This window comes from Fomitopsis serialis (genome assembly GCF_022376445.1).
Source record: "Fomitopsis serialis strain Sig1Antser10 chromosome Unknown B0H18scaffold_30, whole genome shotgun sequence".
NCBI classification, from domain to species: domain Eukaryota; kingdom Fungi; phylum Basidiomycota; class Agaricomycetes; order Polyporales; family Fomitopsidaceae; genus Fomitopsis; species Fomitopsis serialis.
The window spans coordinates 385366-402836 of record NW_025954990.1 but is presented as its reverse complement, the minus strand read 5'-3'; the positions used below and the strand labels follow the sequence as shown (position 1 = coordinate 402836).

Genomic DNA, 17471 nt, shown 5'->3' with positions numbered 1-17471 from the left:
GCTGAAAAGATGACAAGGCTGCCAAGGTTAGTTTGCTGCTCGCGGTCATCCCAGATGTTGACGGTGGCGAGCAGAAGGAAGAGAAGAAAAAGAGGACCAGAACCAGCTGCTGAAGGGTGCCAAGGATAGGTCAGTCTTCCGCCTCTTGCGTGTGGATCCGGACTGACGAATGTACATCCGTAGCGAGAAGCTGGCTACGGAGGCGCAACACGGGCTGATCGCGCAAGTGCTAAAGGACGTCATCTTCTCGATGCGCCCTCAGGATGCAGCTCTGCGCGAGGTCAGTGAAGCGGTGGATGCCCCTATGGCCATCGGCTAAGTCTGATCTTGACGCTTGTCTATACACGAACGAGAAGGGCGGTGTGTCATTACTACTTGTATCATCAGATATCCTGCCGTGTACGCGTGCTGTCGTTGCTTTTGTCCCGTTAGATGCAATGTATTATATTCCTGTCCAGACGTTCGATACTGTGCTTACCCTCTCGGTTGCAGCGGTTAAAGAACGTGCCGCCTTGTGCTCCCTCCGCTGTGTGAGTCTTGCACACATGATTCCTTCACAATAACAATGACACGAGACATCGCGATCTAGGATCGGTTAGCCAAGTCTGAGACAGTGGATACCACCTGGATCTTTCTCGTAGTAAGTACGAGATGTACTTAAGTGAACGTGGGCGGCAGATCCAGCGTCTGTGCGATGTGGTTATAACGTGCAAATATTGTGATACTCCTCAATCAAGATAATCCCGTCCTCTTCCTGCTCCGGTTGAAGGTAGGACAGCTCGGTGTAAGTATCATGATGTTGCTGGATGTGCTTTGAACTTACGGAGATATCAATCAGCAATAGCTACAAGTTAACGATGGCTCACGAACTCGGCGGTCCAGGCCAGTGGCACGCAGTGGCACTGTATGTCATCGCCCGATTCAGTCTACCTGCAACCGATCCATTGCTTACTCTAGTCTTTGGTATATGCAGGGTCTATCACCCGTTGCGTCGGCAGGAATGTCAAGGAACCCTCTTATACATCGCCTCAAGCCCCCGCCGGAGCTATATGGGCATACGTCGTCGACCCGTTGCGGGACGACCTATCCGCTCTCCGAATTGAAGTCTAACCTGTTCAGCCTGTGTACTTCTTTCGCGTCGTCAACTCTTCCGCGCTATCGGGTTTGGTTCTCAGCGTCGCTGTCTCTACCTTCGAGACGTACTCGACTCGTCGGAGCTAAGTATCAAAGTCAACGATCGCGCATTACGTGAAGATTTGAAGATTACCTGGTGATGATCGCTGGACCAGGGCAGCTGTTGTGTAGGTTGGGTGGTCTACACGACGACGGGAACGCGCTGCTGCTGCACAGGACCTTCACTCGACTGCCCAACGTCAATATTTCAATCTCGATATCGACCCTCCGCCGGATTGCAACTACGCAGATCCGATACGTCCGTTCAGCCACAGGCTCTTCGCTTTCCCCCGCCTCGGGTACTGTACAGCTCTCCTCTGTCGCGTTAGACTGCACCATTGAACGGAGCACATCAGACAGATCAACTAACAGAGAGCATATTCTCAGTACTTGGCATAGTACGTTGGCAATATTTGCCAGTGACCCTGTGCATAGTACGCGTACGTTGGGCATACGTTTGGCACGTCCGCCCCGATCTGAATCTGAAGCCACGCACGCTTGCCATGTGGCTGCTTGAAGAGGGCCGCCTGCAACTAATTACGAGTCGCCGTTCCGCGAAGTTGCCTCGTCTCCCAACGACTATCGCATCGCAGTGCACGCGTGCGCCGGCTCGTAGTTCTATTTTATACTGGACCTACCACCAGGCTTCGTGGCTTCAGATTTGTGTCGGAAGTTTGTGCTCTAGCTGTGCTCAAACAGTCGAGTCGTCAGAAGATCATTGGAGGAGATTTACGTCGGACTCTGGCGCGAAAATGGCACCGTCTGTTCGGGTGAGTCGTTGTATGTGCTATCCTTTCACGAGAGCTCACGTAAAAACACGCATATATGCGGTTCCTCGTACACAGAGCGCTCTGTCGACGACACTGTCGATACCAGTCTTCCCACCGGAACTTTGTCGGAACATACTGGACGACCTCTGCGACGACCGTCGTTCTCTGTCGGCGTGCAGCTTGACTTGCTGGGCGTGGGCTCCGTGGGCTCGTCGTCACCTCTTCGAGAACGTCATCCTTACAGATATCGATCACTGTCTCTCCTTCGTTGCCATTCTGAAGTCGTCGGTAGCGGCAGGCACCAGCATACAAGACTATGTCCGGACTGTCAAGTTCAGCTCTGATGGATACACTCGGCCTGAATGGCGCGACGCTGCTCGATGGGCGTTTCGTCACCTGCCGAACATCGATTCATTGCAGTTGACCTCCTGCAACTACAACGAACTCGTCGCCTGGGTTTCCGAGGCTTCTTACGATGAACAGGTGGACATCAATGCTACCTTTATAGGTTCTCTGTTCTCTTCATTTTGGATCTCGAGCCTTAGTATCTCCATGGTGTCTTTCAGGACTTGGGCAGACTTCTGGACGCTCTGTACATGCTTTCCGTCCCTCACGAGACTAGTACTCATGAACATGCAAATCGACCAACCACTAGACCTGGAGAACCCGACACTGGATATCAAGGCAAATGACACAGCAAGTATGCCCGCTCTTACGACCATCACATCTCTCGTTGTAGCCTCCGGTATCATAGACACGGCGATCGTCCTACGTGGTTTATCACGGTATCCATTCGAGCTTCATCTACGACAGGTGGACTGTTTTTACGCTGGCGGCGACGACCCTCGCATGTTCGATGCCATTATGTCATCAAAGCAGTCTCTCGAATACCTACACCTCATGATCTGGAACGACTCGTGTGAGTGTATCTATGGCGCGATTCAATGCGTTGTATTCACTTTGTTTAGTCCTGCGACAGGCCGACTTGACGAAGCACACCAGCCTGCAAACCCTTCTTCTTGGATTTTCGTACGGTTGCTTCGACGTGGGTAGCAAGCCGTACACCGCTCTTCCGACCTTCCTGGCTCGTCTCCATCTCGGGCGTTTGCGCGACCTAACCTTCTACATAAGGCTCCCCGTACCCCTTGTGGAGCGTATGTCCTGGGAGTTCTTTGACTGGCCGGATCTCGATCGCTCTCTAGCCGTCCTCGCGAAGAAGAAACCTGCGTTGCGGGTTACCTTCGACCTCACGTCGTCTAAATCCGACGGAGATACTATTCCCGACATCGTCGGGCCATTGGTGGATCGGCTACGTAACAGCCTGGTTGCGGGCATGATGATCAAAGCGGTGGTAAGGGGTGGTCCACTCACGCATCCTCTTGACGACTCCGGACTGTCCTGCTGGCTTCCTATACCTCATGATGCCGTGGAATCATTGCGCGGTAAGCTGCTCTATGTTGATATCTAGCCCTTGTCTGATCCTTGTTGAGCAGCAGTGCATGCCCTACAACGAACGGGCCAGTTGGGTATCTGAACGGAGACAATGAGGTATGCATAGTACTTTCTCTCACACGTCCGGTGGGCTGCTGACTCCTTTCGCAGGTCGCAGTCTACGCTCAACGTCGACTCCTGTCGCCTGTTATCCACCTATCCTCTGCCTCTTTCATGCTCCTCGAATTCTGAACACGCTTGCCACTCTCGCGATTACTTGGTGATGCATCAGGTTGAACCGACTCGGACGCTAGGAACGGTTCTCTTGACGAGACATCGCTACCATTGTTGTTATCACAGCATGCCTCCGTGTAGTGCGATGATATGGTGTGGTGTAGTGCATCGACGCCCACATGCCGGAGCCAGGATGCATTGCACACTCCCCGATTTCAAAGGTTTCGTGAGTCTGTATCGCGCTGTCAAGCCCATTGCAGCGTCGTCGGTTGCAATATTCACGCATAGACATATGCCTTGACACTGACTGAACGCCACAGGCATGATTGCGTGACCTAGAATCAGGATCGTGTGAATGCAACGCCCATCAGCTTTACTGACCCGCACTTGATCAGATCGATTGATCAGGGGTCTCTAACTCCCTCCTCAGGGTTTCGCTGCCTTCTTCTGCCTCGCAGGTATGTCCTACAATCTGGCGGGGAATAATATTCTCTAACAGATGCAATTCGGTGATTGAATCCAAATTTTGGGTGATTCTGCGGCCCTTGGTTGTAGCACTCGCACAGCTACGCTGAGCGCGAACTCTTGGTCAAGACGTGAACGTACCGCGGCTTAAAGACCTGACATTCCGTGAGAGCTGCTCTTACCGTCGCATCCGTAATGCACTCACGAACTGGCTGGAGGCTGCGCACGCACCTGTATATTGTCTAGTGCGATGGGCTCGCAACCATTACACGTTGCGCTGCCACCCGAACTATGGGACGACATCATCGACGAGCTGTCATCCAATTTTCCGACCCTCCGAGCCTGCGCATTGACGCAGCGGGCATGGGTACCAAGGACGCGGCGATACCTATTCAAAGCGGTCTCGCTGAAGGGCGTCGATCGCTGTAGAGCATTCCAATACATCATCCATTCATCCTCATCGACTGGCACTGGAGTGGCGCAATGCGTCCGCGATGTCACACTCACCGAAGTTCGCCTGCATCTCGATGTCCCTGAGGATCCCGTGGCGTCCGATGTACCACTCCTGGAAGAAGTACTCTCGGCATTGCCCAATGTGAATTGCTTGCGGCTGGTTGGCGTGGATGTCAAATGTAGGCCCAAGATGCATACGGGCGACGCCTTGGACGACGAATATCCCGATAAGCCGCCTCAATCACTGTTCACCTTACCGCGGTTGCAGACGCTACACGTTATGTCAACCACATTGGATTCGGCGTCTGACATCTTACTCCTTCTCATCGCTTTTCCGCAAGTGTCATGTCTGCATCTGCGGGAATTGCGTCCTCCTCTACAGAGCCTACTACTCCATGGGCCCGCGCGATTACCGGCAAACAGAAATGCCACCTCGGACTCTAAGATCTGTATCCGGGAGATGTCGATCGCCTCGTCGACGCACCCAGTGCCTTTGTGGGTGCTAAGTGTGCTCAGGCAACCGCCTTTCAAATGCGCCTTCCAGAAATTTGTGTGGGGCTGGTCAAGTGACCGGGCAGAGGAGACGTCGTTCCTAGGAATGGTGGACGAAGCGAAGGACACCTTGGAGGAACTCACAGTGCACTGTGCAGCGAATTCGGGCCGTACGTACGTTCTCAATGACTGCCACCTATGATTAACCAACCAGTGTCCCTGACAGTGCTCGAGACAATGGATCTATCTCAGCACTCGCTCCTCAAGTTCTTGGGTGTCGTTCTAATTCGCTCTCAAACCGTCGACTTGCCTACCTACAAGTTTCCACCGACGTTTCTGGTATTTCTCTCTCGCACTCCCAACAGTCTGCGGGCTCTCCACGTGCCTATCATTCAGACACTGCTTTCAAATGGCGCCCCTCAGTGGTCATTCATGGATTGGCCGAGATTTGATGAGACTCTCGCGCTCCTGCACAAGCGAAACCCCCACTTGGTCGTCTCCATAGTCCTGACTCTCGGTCTGGAGCGGGGGAATAAACACTGGGCTCCACGGGTGGTCAAGTCGTTGGTGGTGCGGCCACTGTTGTCACGGCTGCATTGCTCTCTACTTGCAGGGCTGCATGTCCGTCTGGTGTTTGGTTTTGTGGCATTGGTACCGAAAGAGCGACCTGGCTTTTCGGTATTGGTCCCCAAAAAACCACCGAAGGTATGTTACCTCTGGAAATTGGAGGAGTTTGTAAGTACGAGCGTTTATATGGGTCTGCTTGAAGTTGAACATATGGCATTCGACAGAAAGATGCAAACACATTGGTGTGATGCCAACAAGTACTGCAAGCTGCGGCCAGTATCCGTCACGCTATACTCCTGTCAACGGAGAATTTGGAGATCTTTCGGGTCGAGTTAGTCCACAAATGTCGTGTACGATGTCATAGATGCCATGCGTACGATCAATGTTGGCCCACTAGAAGTCGAATCCGCAAAATGCATGCGCCCCGCCTCTGTCATGGATAGTTGAGCATGTAGATAGAGAGGCTCTTTGGGAAACCACTGAATTACGGACTTGTCATCACAGAGAGCCTCGACGCTGCACAACTTGAACTTGCAATTGTTACTATGATTCCTGACCAGTCTCGTTTCATCGTGTCTGCACGTACGGAGCCCCTACTTTCAATTCCCATCCACGGTTTATTTCCCATTCGCAAGCATTTATGACGGCGGCCGGCCTAAGTACATACCATCGCGGAAGCTTTTCAGACCAAGTATGTACTAGATGGCAAGCGCCCGCATCGGGAGCGCCAGTACATGATATGCTTGCCGATGGCTGAAGCTTCTGTTCTCAACGTTCATTACCCTTTACGACGTCGTACGCTCGCTCAGTGGGGTCGCCGTCACCATGTACCGCGCTTTCTCCTCCCTGCGAGACTATATATCGGGAACATCCAATCAGTCCGCGCGCCGGTCTGACTCTGGCTCAATGATTCGCATCACTCGCATGTCCACACCCCTGCCTCTCGACCTAGATCAGACCAAATTCTATCCCGTTGCTAAGGGTGAGATATTTAACGAGAAGTATCGAGCTCTGAGGATGTTGGGTCATGGAACGCACTCCACGGTTTGGCTTGTTCGTGATATTAGGCTCGTAATGTTTCACTATAATGCAAGCTAGCATTGACGATGCACATTGACGACTCTCAGAACAGAGCAAGAATTCGCCATGAAGGTCATGGTATCTTGGCTGTCCGACAATAACAAGGGTCCTGATGAACTTGGTGTCCTGCGCATGCTCCAAAGTGGTCCATCCAGCTCGCCCGGAAAGCCTCACGTCTGTCAATTGCTCGACTCTTTTGTTCATCACGGGCCGGCGACTGGCAAACACACCTGTCTCATTCTTGAACCGCTTGGTTTGAGCGTTCTTGATGTGTACCACAGCTTCCCTAGCTCCCTACCGTTGATATTAGTTCAACGCATAGCAAAGCAGGTCCTCCAGGGCCTTCAATACATGCACGAGTGTGGCGTCATCCATACAGGTGAGCTATGTCTTCTACGTCACGTCGGTCACTAAACAGGTCATAGATATCAAGGGCGACAACATACTATTGACTGGGATCGGGTTCGCAGAGGACCAGACTACGAAGGATATCGAGATCATGGATCTTTTCAGCACAACTTACAAGCTCACGGACTTCGGCTCAGGTGAGTGCTGCGACATTCGCATGTTCTGATTCTAATCTGTCTCTAGCGAACACGACATCCCGTCAATGGGCCGCGGTGATCCAACCCCTGGCTCTCCGATCCCCCGAGGTTCTCATCGGTGCACCATGGGATACCAAGACCGATATCTGGAACTTCGGATGCCTCGTAAGTCATTTTGCGATGCACGAACTCACAGATTAATTAGTCCGCTTTGCAGATGTACGAATTCGCGCGAGGCGCGATTCTCTTTGATCCTGCGTGGCAGAACGAAGAGACTGGCATGGACCACACGCAAACACATCTCTCACAAATGGTCGGTCTGCTCGGCCCCTTCCCTCAGAGCTTTGTAGCCAAGGGTGTTGCTGCTAAGCAGTACTTCGATGAATCGGGTAAGGCGGTCACGTCCTCGGAACCTGATCACCCCTAATTCTAGACTTCCTTTCAGGTCACCTCCTCCGACCTTCTGCGTACGGGATAACCCTCGAAGATTTGCTTTCCCGGGCAGGCCATCCAGCCGAAGAGCTACCACAGGTAGTCGACTTCCTTCTCCATGCGTTGACCATCGATCCAGAAGAGCGGTGGTCGGCGGCACAGCTCCTTGCCCATCCGTGGATGCAGGATGTTCTCTGACGCTGGGTCTGATACATTATGTGCATTGTGTATACAACGACGTCCGGATGCTGCATAACAATGCAGATCGTTTACTTCTCGAGCCCCAAGCCATGCGATTGTCATTTGAAGTCTTCCCGTGGTCGTGAACTCCTACAAGACTTACACGGAGTCAATGCCAACGGTATGCGTGCTCCCATCATGTGCTGCTAACCTATGATTTTGCTTTACAGGGTTCAACCTGAGACCAAAACGCGATTGATGATACGTGCCACAGCATACGCGAACACGAGCCAATGCGAGTACGCATAACGGACCAGGGTGGGCCCACCCGGTTGCAGATATATAAATCAGCAGTACATCGACGTCGACATAACCGAATCCGACGCGCGACTGTCTGTCTCTGCGTGGAACGTGAGCGCGTTGAGGCTTGCGAGACAGCGCTTCCGAGTGGCCGTGGACCGCGGCGTATGCTCGTGCGGTGGACTTCAACGTCCCAACCAACGGGAAGCCCGACTCGGAATCCCCCTTCTACTTAACCCCTGGAAGGATTGGCATACAAGGGTATACGCCGCGTCACTCAGGCTCATTGACACCGTGCATGGGCAGCGACGCGTCTAACAATAAATTTAATGTACGTGCTAGCTCTACCCGCTTCGCGATGCTAAGTTTTTCGTTAGCTTAGCACTCTTGTTAAAGGTTGTGCTTCCTACCCTTCCTTCCCAGCTGCCGACCAGTTGTATATCCACTTCACCGGCTGAGCCCACGTCACATGCAGACGGGTAGCCTTGTGCTACTTTTCGGCCTCGAACGGCGTAATGAGCCTGAACGAACTCGCGCAGACTCAAAGCCGGATCGCGGCGCCTTGTTCACATTCGTCGTTGCGAATAGCGCGTTGGCGTGGATCAGTGCCGAAACGCGTAGCCTCACACGTCAGGCAGTGCAAATGCGACAAGGCATGACGTGACGAAGAATACAAGCACTATCTGGGTACGGAAACCACTAATGGGTTGGGAATTTCTGCGCTCTCACTCTTATGGGGATTGAGCGACATGAATAAAGCAGAGTATTCAACGTAACTTGCATATGAGCACACCAGCATAATAGACACGACGGGGATTCGGTAGCTCCCGGAGCACGTTGGTCTGATTTTCGATAGACGGGGAGGGCGTGAAGATGATGTAGGTATGGTATACGATGGTGTTTGTGCGTAATAAGCCATGCGTCCTGCGCAAGCCATTGCAGACTCAGTCAGCGTCAGGCGGACAGATTGAGTACACTCACATTATCAAGGATTATGTGCGGAGCGACTGAGCATCCTCTACCCCGCGTAATCGATGCTGACTATACCACGATCATGCCACGGTAAGAGCATCGGCCGGAATATGGTCTTCGTCAACATCGCGAGGTAGTCCAGTTTGTGCGCATCGTTGCAGAGTAGGTCATGTGCATGAGGCCTAGAAGTAAATTCTAACTTGACGTGGACGTCCGTCAATGCGCGGAAGCACGGCTTCTCCATGACGTCGTGATAGTTCCGCAAAGCCGGAGTGTCAGCGAGGTCATGCTCCTTGAGGTTCTCGGGGCTCAGGCCCCTGAGATGGATGGCGATGTGACGAAGCTCATGGCTCCGAACGGTGTAAAGGATAGCATGCAGCTGGCTTGCCAATTGCCACGCGCGTGTCTTCCGTCCAGCCCGAGGGTAGAGGTACAATATCAATTGACTTAAAGTCGTGTTGTGCACTAGACTGAAAGGAGATCGAGAGTCTCGGATTGTCCAAGAGTTAGCGCCGGCGGTTGACAAACGAAGACGGTAGAGGGAACTTACCACGGAAGCGGAATTCATTTTGATCACCACGAAAAGAGGTCAGAGATGACCCACTCGTCTCGAGCAGTCGATTAACTTGTTTGGCTAAAAGACCGTTCGAGCAGTAGCGGTAACGCGGGTAGGGGCCCGGGTAGGGATCATCTCTGAAGACCCGGGATATCACCAATTCGGAGAGGGAGCTGCAGACTCCTGAGTCTACAAGCCAGGTGATAATTGGATCGAATGGATGTATGCTTGTGATCAGTTCATCTGAGTCCGCCGGGTCTGCATGGACTTCGAGTCGCTTGAGTCGCGTTTCACATGGAGTCCGGAATCGTGTACCAGAGAACTGATGTATCGGTATCAGGAGTTCCAAAACGACTTCTTTCAGCCCCAGGAGCGCGCAGATGATCTGTTGCAGCTGAGTAACGTTTCTAAGCATGATGCCATGCAACCGCAACGATGTAACGTGCTTGAAGTGAGACAATGCAAGGTAGAAAGTTGGGTGCATGGGAGGATGCGAAAACCCAGCGATGTCGAGCACTCGCAGAGCGGGCAGTGAATTGGCAAAGACAATAGGCAGGACATCCAGATTTAGGGAGTCGAGGCCTTGCTCCAAGCAGGCTCGACGATAGTCGCGATGAAATAGATCAGGATAGTCGCGATGAACACATAGTTCACGAGTGGTTGATAACCTCTGCTTGATGCGAGGTGACGTTTGCAGCTGATGAACCAGAAGGTCGAAGTCTTTGCGTGACTGGAGACGCACGGTATGATAGAGGTTATGAACGGCGCGAGGATGCCAGACCCGACTGACTAATGCCGCGGCGAGCAGGGCGTGGCTTTCCATCCAGTCGATGATGTTTTCGAAGGTCTCGATTGGGATGCGATCAGAAAGGGTCAGCGGCAAGGAGCCTTGGAGAGACCGTTCTTTGCTGATTTGTCTGGTCGCGTGAAGATGACAGTGATCTTCACCATCATCACGATCTCCGTGGCGGTCATTATTTGCGCCATACAGTATGCGGGGTACCGTTTCGACGTCTGTGCCAAAGGCATGGATGGGAGCGTCGGATGGATCTGATCAAGCAATGAGCAACGTTTGCGCCGAAATTGAAGGACAGACCAACTCCACTGAGAGCCTGTACCGGTGCTGAACTGACGTCAAGGTCCGACATCATCTAGTATAACATCCACTGCCAGGCTGGCATGAGTATCGAGCATCCCCAATTTACAGGAGTATCGAATGAGACGTACCTGTCTGGGGACGTATGAGGGAGAGACAGCGGCGTGGCAGTACTGTCAGTCGAGTACCCCGCTAATACTTAACGCTTGTGGTACCCATGCTATCTGCGCGTGGGATCAGACTCGGAGCGGCTCTCTGACCGACTGGTCTAGTACCGGCCCACATGCAACGGAGTCCGGAAACTGCCTTCCTGCACTCTTCGAAATGAGTAGGTATACGTACACGGTGATTGCAGCCTGAATTTGTTCATGATCGCACCTCAGCCCTTCTACAGTTTCGGCCACATATAAGCAAGCGCTACACTAGTAGCTCATGCCTACTAGTGAGCCGATGCAATCATTGTGGGAGAAGGTCGGAATGCAGGCAACTTGAACTGTATAATACACGGGTCGACCGCGGTGGCGGTCAATGGCACCCGCCGGAGTTTGAAAGCCGAGGGCACGGCACAATCCTCAACTACTTATATATACACCGGAAACAAGCATCTTTGGAAGTTTAATCAGAACCGAGTTGCATTACACTACTAGATACACGTATATGTTACATGCGAGTACATTATTGTGGATGTTACGGACATGTCCATGCAGAGATCGTGGAATACATAGACGATATGATGTGAGTGTAAGATGATGCATGCCAACACAACGATGAGCCCAATTGAAGAAACCCTAGAAGTCAAAGAGATCCAAACGCATAAACCGTCGGTGTAATAACCACCGGCCACTCATCACCAGTGCCCCCTCACCGGCACCACCGGGCCATTCGCAAGCTCCGCGCCGACCTTCTGCACGAGCTGCATCCCGAGCGGCTCCAACACCTCCCTCCACACCCTCGCCCTCCTCCGTCCCTCGAAAATGCTCATCGACCGCTCGCCCGTCTCGCCCTCGGGTCCGAACACAAACACTTTATCCTCCGCCCACGGCGCCTCGCCCCACGCGAATGCGAGCCAGCGCGCCTGCATCGCGTCGCGCACGCGCGAGTACGCGTAGTCGTCCACGACGGGCACGCCCCAGTCGTCCGCGAACCCGCTGTCGGTCGACATGTCCGAGTCAGACGCACCACTGTCCGTCTCCGCGTCGAGCGTGAGCGCGCTCAGGCTCGCGAGGCACGGCGCGAGCGCGTGGCCGTGTACGGCGACGTGCTCGTGGACTTCGATGTAGGCATGCTCGCCGCAGAGCTGCCTCGGGGAGTCTTCGTCGTCGGAGTCCGAGTCAAAGTGCTCCGGCATGAGCTGCGCAGGGCTCTGCGACGCGACTGTCGGCAACGGGACATTATCGAAGAGATACACCAGATCCACTGCATGATGCGGGACCGCGCGCCCGGGTCCTTCCTGGTCAAACACGTAGCGGTACACGCCGCGCCCGCCACGCTCGCGTCGCGCATGCGCAGCGACGCATTCCGTCGGCCACGCGAAGCGCGCGTCGTTGATGAGCTCGAGCACGCGCGCGTGCAGTTCCTCTGGCGGCGCGTGCGGGTGGATGTCGTACGCGCGGAGGAGCGCGCTCGCCTTCGTGAGCGACTGGCAGACCGCGCGCACGCGCCGCTCGAGCGCCGTCGCGGACCAATTTGAGGCGGGGCGCGCCCAGAGGAGCGCCTCGTCGCTGCAGTCGCCGATGAGGAGCGGCTGGTGGTGCGCCGACACGGGCGTGTGACGCGCACGCGATCGAGAACGGGAGGGGAGGCGTAGGTGATTGTGGGTGTAACTGTGTGGGGGATGGTGCGGTCGGCCGCGTCGGTGTTCTGCTGGCTGCTCAGCCTCAGGGACGAGAGAGCCCGAGAAGTGTTTGTGGAAGAACACGCCGTCGTCGACGGCGCGCACGCTCCCACCGAGCGCGACGAGCTTCTCCGCTTCTAGGGCGCGGAGCTCGTCGACGCTCTGCACGTGCAACGCGGCCATGTATCTGGACATGTGCCAGCCCGCGGTGTGGACGGTCGGAAGCTCGAGATCCATGTTGGCGCTCTGAACGATGGCGCGCCGGAAGAGAGGCTGCTTTTCGTTTGCGGCAGAATGGAGGTGGCAGAGAATGTCGGCGGCGCCTGTTGACTCGCCGAAGAGCGTGATATTCGAGGGATCGCCGCCGAATGCTGAGATGAAGTGGTAAACCCACTCTAGCGCTCGGCGCTGGTCACGGAGGCCTTTTGAATGAATGATGTCAGACGCGGGGTCGCTATGCATGACGATGAACAGAGACATGCGTACCGTAGTTACCGACGCCCTCGTCGCCTGCGGCCTTGTTGTCCTCGCGCAGAGCAGGGCTGGCAGCGAAGCCTAGCAGACCAAGCCGATAGCTGCGAGATCACATGAACACCTGCAATACAGAGGGGAAGGACTGTACACACTTGAAGGTGACCATGATCACTGGCTTGCCAATGAGCATGCTCTTTTGCACGAAGGCGCCGCCGTCGTAGACCCATTTTGAACCCGAGCCACGGGTTCCGCCCCTGCAAGACGATGAGAAGGCGTAAGGTAGGTTAAGTCGCGTGCACGTACCCGTGTATCCAAAGCATGACAGGCAGACGCGACTCTGGGGTCGCGTCGCCAGGACAGGTTATATTAAGGTTTAGACAATCGAGTTCATTTTGTTTGAGGACTTGGACAGGGATGTTGTCCTCAGATATGCCAAAGAGTTGTGCGTCCGCGCCTGGATGTCTTGGCTGCGGGCAGATAGGACTAAAGCAGACCAGAATCAGCGTACGGCTCGCCCACACAGCCATCTTGAACTCACCCGTAGTGACTGGCATCCGTCAGGAGAGGGTAGATGGTGTTTAACCTCGACTGACGGAAGCGCGCAGGTATGCTAGCGTACTGGATCCCGCGATACTGGTGCACGGGCGCCTCAGCAGTGGAAACGGGATGGACGACTCCGGTGAATGTCGTCGCGAGGTCCTCATGGAGGACGACAGGCTCTTCCAAGTCCAACGCAGGAACCTTCGCAATCATTGCTGGTGCTTGCAGCGAGTGCCAGTGCGCGTGAAGCCAGGAGGCTCAGAGACAGGGGCAGCGTGGTCGCGAACGGGCAATGCGGGGAGGTGCAACAGGTGCGGGGCCCCAGCCTGCACGCCTGGACATGGATTTGTACCTGCGCAAGACGGTCGAGCACGCGCACATCGATCCGTCCGAATGCGGGGAGGCTGAAAACTGGACGGGTGCGCCGCGAAAGGCAAGCCCCGCACTGGTGCGTCGGTCCAGGTGCCTCGGAAGTTGCCGGGACCAGCGGGCGAACCGACTCGAACGCTCGGCGCAACGGGCGAAGGGGCCATGGGACGCAGCTGCAGACCCTTCTCGACCATGCTTGACATCAGCATGACGCCCCTGTCCACGCCTGTCCACGCTCGCGGTCATTATTGAGTCCACCCGCGGTTTGGTGCAAATCCGAGTTCCCCCGAGGTCACGTCTGGCGCGTACATAGGTTCAGCCTGAGCGCACTTCAGTCTAGAAAAACGGGCGGAATCAAGTGACACAGTCCACAAAACAGCGTGCTGTACGTACTCTCCTTCCCGACAATCATAGGTGTGCTTCATCTTGCAAGCTGCCGCAGGAGCGAACCTACTTAATGTCGCCCAATGGGAGTTTCGTCGCCCGTGCAGTTCGTAACATATAGCTTCTTTGCACGTCCTCGATATCAATCCGATAGCGTAGCTTGATGGGTGGCCCTGGAGGCTGTATTCGCCAAGGTTAGCCTTCCATACTGATGATCTCGGCCACAATTGGGAGTCTGGACGGCGTTTGTATGATAAGTGAAGAGACATCGTAATAAGAACTCACCACACGGCCGCGAATTGCGCAGAATTGTTCGCGGCACCGTCTTACGCACGCAGTCAACGATGTCATGCACGAGTACAAGCATGTATTGCTACGGTACACGGCCCATACAAAGGTAGGAATACACCACAACCCATGTGTGCAGCCCCGCACCAGCCTGCGCGGACGTAGTCAGGACGTGTGTAACGGTGAGGTCAAGGAAGGCAAAGACTTACCTGAAGGACGCACATGGCAACGCCTGTGCAAACGGAAGACGTAATGCCGTGACGAAGTGAATCTCCATGGCGCGCTGCCTTTTCGGTACGGCCGGTGCGGGCAGCTGATCACTCCCGTACTCACAAAACCGCGTGCCTTCGTTCATGCCGGTTACAGATGCGGAAAGACCTTGGATCGACGTGAGCATGTCATTGCCGTCATGGTAGCCTGGTGCACTGCTCACCTGATAAACCAATAATGTCGGTGCGCGACGTGCGATAGGGCCGACACCACCTGCAATCGTCCGAGCCAGAGGACCGCATCTCGATTGCCCTTCGTCTCGGAGCATTTGTCTGGCCCGCGAAGTGGACACCCTCGAAAGTTTGCTTCGGCCGAACAGAACATACGCGGCGTCACGATCCTTCCTCCCGGGGCGAGACACAGTACCGATTCACAGACAGCCAAGCTGAACCCAGTACACGGCGCAGAGAAAACCTAGACTAGGGCCCGCAGCTGGAAGCAGTAGCACGCTGACGCCCCAAAGACCGATAGGCCTACCAATCCGCTGCCCACCGAGTTCCGGAAACGCACCCGCGCATATGCACAGTCAAAGTAGCGCAAAGTTCTGCTGGAACTTCATGCAGCATGGGAAGAGTCCGAGAGGGAAGTTCCCTCACCGTCGTGGCCAGCTCTTATATCGATATCGCGCTCCGTGGAGGAGATCTGGGGTGCGTACCGTCTAGACAGCTGACTAGAGATCCGCAGATAAGGCGCGGCTCTTGGGGCGGGGTGTCTTCTTCGCGCATGCTCGTCCGATTTGGGATAGCCAGAGTGGGGTCCCGGGATCCGTCACCGCTCGAAATCCGAGAGCATCACAAGCGCGGAGTTCCCTAGTGGATATGATTAACAGTCTAAAATGGTATACATAATGACGACGAAGACATACGTCCAAAACTATGCAAATAGTTACTCGACGCTCGAGACAGTCAAATGACAGTCGCCTGCCTGTACTTGCTCAAACTTGAATGCTCTTCGGAGTCTCCTTCAGCGCGATTCCGGATTCGCGTTGAGAGAGACGTCCGTCGAAGCCCATTCAAACGCCGCCCACGACCACGTCCCGTCGATAAGTGATCCATCGTCCTCGTCTGTAAGGCTCACGCCACCCATTCGGATTTGAGCTTGCTGACCAAAGGTTCTTCTAACCCGACTTGACCTCGTCGGGGTCAAACACAATCCACGCCGAGATTCGGTTCTTCGCCTCACGTCAGAGTGCAGATGAAGGACTTCAGGTTGGCTCAACACCACGTTGAGAGGCAGATACGGAGTGGTCGACAGAAGGCCGTCATCCGCCAAGATGGCTAGTCTGTACATCGTGACATTAATGCCTCGCACGACGAGTGTCATATGGAGACATAGAGAGGTATACGCGTATGATTCCGTTCGTAGACATTGAGCCGAGGTGGCTCTCGGGCCCTCTTCCTGCGAGTCGGCTCCAGGCGGCGGAAATTTCAGACAGACCAGTGCCTGTAGAGAAGTATACTGTGCCTATGAGACGTCCACTGTCCAGTAGCCAGATAGATAGGAGCGCAACTTAAGAGCGGGTAAGGATGAGCGTTTCAAAGGCGGGCACCGCCGGGCCAGGGCGTCCGAAGTCCAGTTGTCACAAGTCGTCACGCGTGATGCGTCACGGGGATGCGTGTGTGCAACTTCAACCCCGATGAAAAGCGCATCTGCTGGGAGATGCCCGGAGCTGCTCTGAGCTGCGCGCGTCGTCGGAATCTGCTCGAATCTGCTCCGAGCTGCTGACGGCTTACAGTAAAGTCACTAAATGACAGCTTCTCCACGAGTTAACTCATAATATCATTAGAGCTTAGTGTCTTTTGCTTCTGACTTGGGGCTGTAGCCTAACGATACCGCTGTCGAGTCTGCCCCCTTGCGTTAAGCACTTACGGTCGCACCGCGCGATGCGCATTACTTATAGCAGTGATATTCCCGCCCACTCTGGTATGACGTAATCTCATTGCAGCGACGGCCGTCGTCGTCGTCTTCCTGCCCTCGCCCCTCTCTCTCAGGCTCTTACCACCACCATCACCTAGCTTGTTCAATTGCCCGCTGCTTGTCTACTGCCCGCCTGCCGTGGCGGCCTTGCGCTTACCTGCTCACTTCTCCACCTGACTACACACTTGTCCGCCCGTTCGCCCTCCTGCCAGTGTATTGCACGTCTCATTCGCTTACGCGTCTTTCGCTCGCCCACGCATCTTTGTGACTTGCCACGCGCCTTCTTCAAGTGCCTGACCGCACACCTTCTTGCTCGCCTGGCATCCTGCCCGCATGTCTCATTCACACCTTAGCTGACTGCCCACTTGCCCGTTCGTTCCCTAACTGGTTGACTCACCCGGCGCCCGCTCACCGACCCGCTCATCCATCCGTTGGCATGATTCGCGCGAGACCCGTGAACGTCGTTGTAAGGATCGCTGGCGCGCCGAGCAACGCGATCTGCGTCCCGTAAGTGTTTGTGCACCCCTGCCCATTTCTTCGCTTGCCCATTTCTTTGTTCGCCCATCTCTCTATGCTCGCCCGCCCGTCTCTACACTCGCCCACCCATCTCTCTATGCTCACCCGCCTGTCTCTACACTCACTTACCCGT

The 17471-nt window shown here is 54.8% G+C and overlaps 6 protein-coding genes across 6 annotated transcripts; 4 read left to right on the top strand and 2 right to left on the bottom strand.

Moving 5' to 3' along the window:
• Nucleotides 1-9: 9 nt before the first annotated feature.
• Nucleotides 10-319, top strand: B0H18DRAFT_1118870 (uncharacterized protein; the record flags this gene model as incomplete). Its single annotated transcript, XM_048033858.1, has 3 exons — nt 10-26; nt 82-129; nt 184-319. The coding sequence occupies 3 exons, from the start codon at nt 10-12 to the stop codon at nt 317-319; spliced, it is 201 nt and encodes a 66-aa protein (XP_047893887.1).
• Nucleotides 320-1707: 1388 nt separating this feature from the next.
• B0H18DRAFT_333792 (uncharacterized protein) lies at nt 1708-3608 on the top strand. The gene is made up of 5 exons (XM_048037650.1): nt 1708-1943; nt 2019-2862; nt 2912-3385; nt 3437-3491; nt 3546-3608. The coding sequence occupies exons 1-4, from the start codon at nt 1926-1928 to the stop codon at nt 3475-3477; spliced, it is 1377 nt and encodes a 458-aa protein (XP_047893886.1). The 5' UTR covers nt 1708-1925; the 3' UTR covers nt 3478-3491; nt 3546-3608.
• Nucleotides 3609-4036: 428 nt separating this feature from the next.
• B0H18DRAFT_1005721 (uncharacterized protein) lies at nt 4037-6197 on the top strand. Its single transcript, XM_048028595.1, has 5 exons — nt 4037-4066; nt 4164-4238; nt 4292-5188; nt 5245-5753; nt 5810-6197. Exons 3-5 carry the CDS (start codon nt 4324-4326, stop codon nt 5831-5833), a joined length of 1398 nt encoding a protein of 465 aa, XP_047893885.1. The 5' UTR covers nt 4037-4066; nt 4164-4238; nt 4292-4323; the 3' UTR covers nt 5834-6197.
• A 168-nt stretch (nt 6198-6365) lies between these two features.
• On the top strand, nt 6366-8045 carry B0H18DRAFT_933026 (kinase-like protein). The gene is made up of 6 exons (XM_048041746.1): nt 6366-6652; nt 6713-7044; nt 7091-7210; nt 7257-7375; nt 7428-7599; nt 7656-8045. Exons 1-6 carry the CDS (start codon nt 6411-6413, stop codon nt 7838-7840), a joined length of 1170 nt encoding a protein of 389 aa, XP_047893884.1. The 5' UTR covers nt 6366-6410; the 3' UTR covers nt 7841-8045.
• Nucleotides 8046-8934: 889 nt separating this feature from the next.
• B0H18DRAFT_333733 (uncharacterized protein) lies at nt 8935-11218 on the bottom strand. The gene is made up of 5 exons (XM_048037649.1): nt 10878-11218; nt 10747-10816; nt 9645-10700; nt 9104-9583; nt 8935-9046 (listed from the first exon to the last, which is right to left on the bottom strand). Exons 2-4 carry the CDS (start codon nt 10799-10801, stop codon nt 9141-9143), a joined length of 1554 nt encoding a protein of 517 aa, XP_047893883.1. The 5' UTR covers nt 10802-10816; nt 10878-11218; the 3' UTR covers nt 8935-9046; nt 9104-9140.
• Nucleotides 11219-11593: 375 nt separating this feature from the next.
• B0H18DRAFT_1118867 (carboxylesterase) lies at nt 11594-13807 on the bottom strand (the record flags this gene model as incomplete). The annotated part of the gene is made up of 5 exons (XM_048033857.1): nt 11594-13002; nt 13067-13155; nt 13207-13308; nt 13358-13537; nt 13593-13807. 5 exons carry the CDS (start codon nt 13805-13807, stop codon nt 11594-11596), a joined length of 1995 nt encoding a protein of 664 aa, XP_047893882.1.
• Nucleotides 13808-17471: the final 3664 nt, after the last annotated feature.